Source organism: Galeopterus variegatus, unplaced genomic scaffold (genome assembly GCF_000696425.1).
Source record: "Galeopterus variegatus unplaced genomic scaffold, G_variegatus-3.0.2 Scaffold173, whole genome shotgun sequence".
In the NCBI taxonomy this organism is placed as follows: domain Eukaryota; kingdom Metazoa; phylum Chordata; class Mammalia; order Dermoptera; family Cynocephalidae; genus Galeopterus; species Galeopterus variegatus.
This window is the reverse complement of record NW_007726284.1, coordinates 49,373-56,941: the sequence shown is the minus strand read 5'-3', so window position 1 is coordinate 56,941 and position 7,569 is coordinate 49,373. Positions and strand designations below refer to the sequence as shown.

Sequence of the window (7,569 nt, the reverse complement as noted above, 5' to 3'; positions counted from 1 at the left end):
CCACCCCCACCACCCCCACCCCCGCCAGCACATCCCAGACCATAGACGTTGAGAATGTAACTGGCTAATTTTACTAACTAGAGCCTTTGTGGGAATGTGGATTTATGGACCTCCGAAACAACTATAGCTGAAAGTTCCTGGGGGAAAAATAGATCAAAGCTCTGTGTTTACTTCCTTAATGTAAATGTATCAAGATAACATCATCCTATATTGTATTGTAATATTGCGACTCACTGCAGATAAGGGACAGAGATTCCTTTGTAGTCCATCTGGATACAGTAGGTTAGATTAAGCGGCTATAAAGTACGAAGGCAGAAACCATATGAAATCTAAGCTTATGTCAGTAAACGTCTGAAGACGATTTTTTGACTCTCCATAAATGAATTTTGCATAACGTGTCAACATTTTCCCAGCAACTTGCTACTCAATCCCAACAATTTAGCAATCTCAGTTTTCATTTATATTTTGTCCTGTATGGCCAAGAAGAAAATATGCAGAATCATTCTTCAGTGAATGTCTTGGAACTCGCACTGCTTGCATAATAGAAATTATAAGAATATATCACAAGAGAAAGATGGGATTTTCCAAACATTATCTTGTCCATCTGGTGTTATTAGCAGTCCGTGGGAGTTTATAGAAATCAAATGGCATATACATGGGTGACTGTCACACACAATACAATGGGATTATGAGCATTTTCACCTACAAACTATGAGAAAATTTTGGTGAAATGGACGAATTTATCATTATTAGAACTGTTTTTCTGCCATCTCTGCAAATAAATGATTTAATCAAAGAGACCTCATTCAAAAAAAAAAAAAAAAAAAAAACCCCCGTGTGGTTCCCCTAACTGACTTCCCATTCTGGAAACCCTTGGTCAAATAGCTGGGTTAATTGTCATGAAGATTAGTGTGATGTTGAAATGAGTACTAATGGTCAAATTACAGGAGTGAAAAAGTTGAAGAATAGGTTTTGGTTTGGGCCTGAAAGGGTTAATTAAGGTTTTTTCACGGGTTATTAAAGACCCCCAACCCCTGCCTTCAGGAGTCATATTGACACCCCACCACAGGGCAGCTCGGCTCCTCTATTGACATGTTGCTGGTCAGAGCACAATAGCCTCTGTGTCTGCAAATCATTGCTAAAATCATCTCAAGGAAAAAAAAAGTTTGAAAGCTTTAACGTTAGACAAAAGCCCAAGAGTTGCAGTGCGCAGCTCAAAAACCCGGAGTCAGCAACTTCTATTGATTAAAAACTAACCTTTAAAGTAACTCTGAGAGTGTGTGGTTAGCATTTAAATTTAAACATGTCATGAGTTGATTTGTGTTACTGAATACCAACTCAGAAGGAGTAACATTCACATCGCATTTTTTTTCTAATTCCCTTAAGCAGCTAAAGTATTTCATGAAATGTCAATAGGGCAAAAAGAAAAAGGGGAGGCCCCCCCATGCTGGGCCTTGTAGTTTTCTTTCCCATGCAAATATTCACCCCCCAAAAGAAAAGTGTGGAGAGTGAAACACAATAATTAGTCCTTTGTCTAACTTTCCCAAGTGCCAGAGAAAGACAGATTAATTAAATATACAACAGTGTTGGTTTTTGGAGTGGGGGTCCTGCTTGCTGTGTAGGTCATAAATTAGGCAGAATAAATACTTCAATGTGTTTGCAGTGGGCTTGCTACGTCAGAACCACTGGAAGGTTGGTGGGAGGAGAGCAGAGGGTTTCTTGCTAATGATAGTCACGTCTGGGTCTGTCTGGTTGCTCTTAGCAACCAGACATGATGTAACACCAGGATGAACTTGAACTTGGGGGACTTCAAAAGAGAACAATAGACCAGAGCAATCAATAAAGCCTATTTCAGTGAAGGATTACAGAGCTGCTCTGGGGTAACCTTGTCGGCAAGGCACATACTGAATAGTAAGATGTGTGAAGAAACTTTTTTTTTTTTTTGCTTTGCTTTTTAAGAGAAGTGCAGAGGCACTGCAGATTTTTGTAGTGCCCTGAGGTCTCGTCCAGAAACTGTGGGATGGAAAACTGCTCCCCCTGCTGACTTGCTGGGTCCCAGGCCTTTGCTTCAAGAACTACCTTAGTGTCAGATTGAAGAAGTCTGGAATTTCACAGCTGACAGAAAGTGTGAAAACAGAAATTGTAAGCATTATTTGCTGCACCCAAAGTTTGAGACTGTGTTTTGTTAAAGAGAAAAAGTGGCTGTAACATGGATCCACGTCAGCATTAGGAGAGTCCTACTAAAAAGACACTTGGGAGCCGGCCCCTCCTCTCCTGTCTTCGCCCTCTTCTTCCTTGTGTCCAGTTAGATTTGGGAGTGTGTATTTGCCAGGATGGTATACTTTCAGGACACAGGAGGCTATATGGTACTATGCAAAGCATGTGGTCAAATAACACCATCTAAAAGCATACAGAATGAGTAGTTTTTTGATTTAGGCTTGGATTTTTAAAACTCCTCTAGAAATCAAAGGTAGCTTATGTGACCAGGAAGTCTTATACCAACCTCCACGTAGCTGTCACTGAGCCATTTATGCCTGGAATCAAACTAGTCCTTACTTTACCTAATTGAATCTCTTGGACAAGGATGAGCCTTCACCTGACTGAATCAACCCAGATGTAACCCTTTCTGATACTGTCCACTCTAGAGAATTCAAATGCAGTCACTTTTTCTTGAAGTTGATGATTTTTCTGTGAGTAATGATAAATGTAGTGAATTTGTCAGGGTATCTCTAGAGAAGAGTTGGCAAAAGCCATATGCTTTATTATTTCACTCGAGAAACTAACTCTGGTATTAGTCCATAATTGGTCAGTTTGTTTAGCTGACAGAAAAAGAACAGCCAGCAGATGAGGGGATATTGCTCAAAGCTAAGGATTTATGAAAGGAAAAGGTAACTGGGCCCAGCAGGCATATAGAAAGCTCTACCCTAAATGTTAAATGAAGAAAAGTATTGAATGAAGGGTAGGCGATGGCCTCGTTTTTCCTTTGGACATCATGGTAGTTAATAGGGTAAAATCTTGATACTACTTGATTATTACGTGTCATTTTTGAAAATATTATTTTAGAACTATTGAAATAAAGGAGCATTTTACATCATAAAATTTACTCCACACCCATAAGGAAATGGAGTGCGAGAGAAATGCTGTGACTTGCCCCACATCACCCCGGACACCTGCTACAGCACTTTTCCCTCGTTACCCCTGCTGACTCTCCATCACTACTGGCCGTCTGTCCCTGTTAAGAGAATGTTGGATCACATCTCCAGTGCCTACTCCTCCTCCTACTACTCCTTGAGAAGCAGACGTTGTGAAAACCATCGGAGTAACCATTCATCACCCCCCAAAACCTCTCCCCACCCTCACTCTCTAGTCCTTCAAGCCTGCCTTGTTGAGAACATTCTTTATGCCAGGCACTGAGGATTGAGTGGTGAAAGAGATGGCCAGGTTCCTGCCTTCCTATAACTGCCCACCTCCAGACGACAAGACCTGTGTTTGTATTTTCAATGGACAGAAATGCCTTGTTTTGTAAGACACTCCCAAACCCCAGCAAAGACAATGAATTTTAATTGCAGAAGAGTAAGATCAGTTTCAGTGTGTCAAGATTTACTATTGCTTGTCATTCGTTTACTTTTCCTAGAGGATCCCTCCCTCATCCTTAATGTGGATCTTGATTTCATGGTTGGAAGGGCAACTTCTGAAATACGCTGTTTTACAAATTATACTTCTAATTGTACTTTTCCTTTTGTCTTCCAGTCCTGGTACCTGGGATAAAAGTTGCAGCATCCCACCATCCACCAGACAGACCACCTGACCCCTTCTCAACTCTGTAACACGGACGCAACCTCAACTCAGCGCAGTTACAACTTCACTGTCAGTGGAAGGGGAGGAAAACCGATTCAAATCAACTTGTACATGGAAACAGCAAGCATTATGGTCAAACAGCAAAGGCCATAACCTTTTGGGATTTTTTTTTAAAATACTTTAGGGACTGTTGTAATTTCTCATATGGTGCTGGAAATGGTTGGGCTTTGTAACATTTGAAGTGTTTCCACGGTAGCGTGAGCATTAGGTGATGTGGCTAGCGGAGGACTACCCTGGCTCACTGACTTCCTGTTGTAACACATTTCCTTACGGAGCCTGGCTGTTTCACAGTATTTCATGAATTTACCCACACAGGTGTGATCCTCCTTGAGCATTCAGGAGGCACATGGAGAACTAAATCTTTTGTAGTAGCTGAGATCTGCAATATATAACTTACGGACAGTCAAAGGGCAATGTTTTTCTGTAACATATTGGAAAAAGAAAATGCTGTTATGTTCCTTTTTTATTTTTTCTTTTAGTTTGGTTTGGTTCAGCAGTCAGCAGTTAAGTCTATAACATGGCCCGCAAGGACAATGAATCCACTCACGTTGCAGAACGATTCCGAAAATGGCAAACTACTACTACTACTATTCAGTTTTTTAAAAGTTTTGAATGCTGCACTTACATTAAAAAAAAAAAACAACAACAACATTTTTTCAACAATTTCAACAATGACACAAAAATTCACATGGATATGGGGAAGATGGTCTGTTTTGACAGAAACTGACAGGAATCAATCAAAACAATCGAATTTTGAATTGAGTAAAGTGCAATTTCATTGGATAGCTAAATATCTTTGTAAGATAGAGATTGTTGAAAATTCTATTTTTGTTTTCAAGTCCTCTCACCCCAGGACTCTAAATTATTGGGGTAAAAAACAGCCTTGCAAGAAAAAGGGGAGCTATTTTTGCTTTTTATGTTTTTTATTGTTAAACTTGTATCCCTTTAAAAACTGAAGGAAAATTTAAAAAAAAAAAAAACAAATCTAATGGTGCTTTTACCACAATATGTTAACTACATTAAATGCTAATTAATTATTTTCAGTTATCAAAGCACATAACTAAAGTGAAATCATGGTATCTGTTAATTTTATAAGCTAGAAGTTCACTATAATGGATTATGCCAATTCTGAAAATTTTTACATGTATCTGGCAACATAGATTTATCAGTTATCAGACACTTCATTGTACCAGAGATTGTCCAGAAGTTTTAAAGACCTTTGCGTCCCTGACCTGGGCTAATGGGAAAATAAGAATAATAATAATAAACCAATACTGACACAAATGCTGGTGCCCATTCAGATCAAGGGCACTTGTTAGGGAAAAACAAAAAATAAGTTTGCACCCCCACATGTCCTGTATCTTATGTAAAAAACAAAAAAACAAAAAAAAAAACAGAAACAAAAACAAAAAAAAGTGCAAGTGATTTTTCTACCAGACAGCGAAGCACCCCTTTGCTTCCCATGCAACTTCAAGAAGGTTTCCTATACTATACATATATATACACGTTCTGGTTGGCAAGCCCCGCTGATCAGAGAAAGTCTCTGCATGTTCTAGTGTTAGTAACTAATTTTTATATAGTTAATGTAGGATAAAGTAGAGTGCATTAAGACACAATATTGTAATCCCTACTCTAGGCACTTGCCTTTAAACTATGTTTTTCAGCCCTTCAGAAGGGTTCTACTGCTGTCCTATACAATCAAGTAACTGAAATTCTTGGGAAGACACTTTGCTCCTCATCTTTCCCCTGAAACAATGTTGTTTTGTTTTGTTTTTTTTCCTTAATTTGCACGAAAACAAAAATTCCATATCAATGTGCCTTGCCCTGGATAGCGATTATTTGTGGAATTGTTGCACATGCTCCTCTTTTGAAAGGGGTTTTTCCCTAGTCAAGCATTTGGAGACACTTTTTGTAAATGTGACTTTTATGTCAGCCATCGTCAGTTTCAACATCTAGAACTAAATAGAGAGTTAGTTGTTCCGCAGATAGGAGTAGTCGTTATTGTCCTGTATGGTCAGTGGCAGTGCTATTCTGAGATCTGTAGATGCTTAGAATATCAGTATTTTGGATGTTGCTGCATTTTACAATTTATTTGGAGTCTTCCTTTATTTTCTCCCCAGATATATGAAAATATGCAATACCTGCTTATATCATGTAGAAAAGCTTAGCAATTATTAATTTCTCTTTTCTTTTTTTTTTTATTTGACCAAAGTCGGTGCTGCACTTGACGCAGTGTGTTTTAGGTGTTTGTCTTTGTACTTTTTTGTGATTTTTGAATGCACGTGCACAGGAAGGGCTCCTCTTAGAGAAGCAGTCAAACTGTGAAGCACTAAGCTGACCCTGCTTCAAGCAATTTTGTTTTTACAACTGTTCCTTTCACAAGCAAGCCTTAAAAAAAAAAAAAAGACAACTTCCTTTTTCTTCAGCTCCCACACCCCATTTTTCTTAGCAGACTGCAGTCAATCCACATTCAATAAAAAGTATATAATGCCCATTTTTATATGCACGTTTTTAAACTTCCAAGTTCTGAAAATTGTTTACTGGTTATCTCTATTTAAGGAAAAAAAAATAAAATAAAACATTTTGGATTTTCATATGTGTCTGATAAGTGGTTGAATAGTCGTTTGGCGCTGTTGTATGGTGTGATTGTCAGTGTACGGTGTCACTTCCTATAGCCAGCCAGCATACTTTGCCTTCCCTTATAGCACTTAGCTGGGCATTACTTTATTATGACATATGTGCACTAAAAAAAAAAAAAAAAAAAAAAAAAAAAAAAAAAAAAAAAAAAAAAAAAAAAAAAGAAAGAAAATAAAAAGAAAAAAAAATAGCAGCTTTCAGTGCTTCACAGTGAAGGGAAAAAAGCCTAGACAAACATTTTGTCAGAACCTTGCAATAAGCCAAGGTATTACCAGTAAATTGGTTGTATATACATTAAAATTGCACCCTTTTTTAAACAAAACAAACTAAGCAATAGTTTGGGCAGTTTTAGTTGTTTTTAGTGAGCATGTTGTAGTCATGACTGCAAAGAGAGAGAATAAACTGCCCACTCAGAAGATATGTAATTTGTATTGTTGTATAGTTTTATTGATTACACTGATTTATTCTACCCTATTTTATAATGCAGGACTTTTGTAATGTTGTTTAAATGAGGAAAAATTTCTGTCAAATTAGCCTAGTGAAATTTCTGATTGTTCATTATAAAGGCAGCATTCATAGAATTGCTTTTCTCTCCCCGCCCCCTTTGGGAACTGGATTTAAGTTTAAAACTTTCCTGTTTCCTTTTTTTTTTTTTGTAAGTATTTAAATACAGTTATTTTTTTCTTCTCAATGGTATAGCATATTCCTATACTTGAGAAGTATAGGTCTACTGAAAAACCATTGTAAATGGACGTTACAGGTATGCTGTATTTTTGAAGGTATTTTGTTGTATTAAGTTTGATGAAGCTAAAATTAGAGAATTCTGAACAGATTTGCAGGAAAAAAAATGTTTTAAAGGCTTTAAAACATTAGGGAGGCAGTCTAGGGTGATAATGAACAGGGGTTAAGTATTAAATACACTAAGTTACAATTTCGTTCATGTTTCATTGTCCAGAAAGCAGCAGGAAACTGTAGTTCAGTTGTGATCAAGCAGGAAAAAAGAAACACCAACAATAGAGTGTTCTGCTTTTTAGAGTAAAAGCTGAGTGAAGATGTTTGAGGAAGACTTTGCTA

The 7,569-nt window shown here is 37.6% G+C and overlaps 1 protein-coding gene across 6 annotated transcripts in view; it reads left to right on the top strand.

Annotated features, from left to right (window-relative positions):
- NFIA (nuclear factor I/A) overlaps positions 1 to 6,452 on the top strand; it is a 367,279-nt gene extending 360,827 nt beyond the window's left edge. For all 6 annotated transcript variants that reach the window (XM_008563311.1, XM_008563327.1, XM_008563335.1 and 3 more), the window contains one exon: positions 3,751 to 6,452. In XM_008563311.1, the coding sequence (XP_008561533.1) occupies positions 3,751 to 3,768 (18 nt within the window). In that variant the 3' untranslated portion in view covers positions 3,769 to 6,452. The remainder of the gene's footprint in view (positions 1 to 3,750) is intronic.
- The last annotated feature ends 1,117 nt before the right edge of the window (positions 6,453 to 7,569 follow it).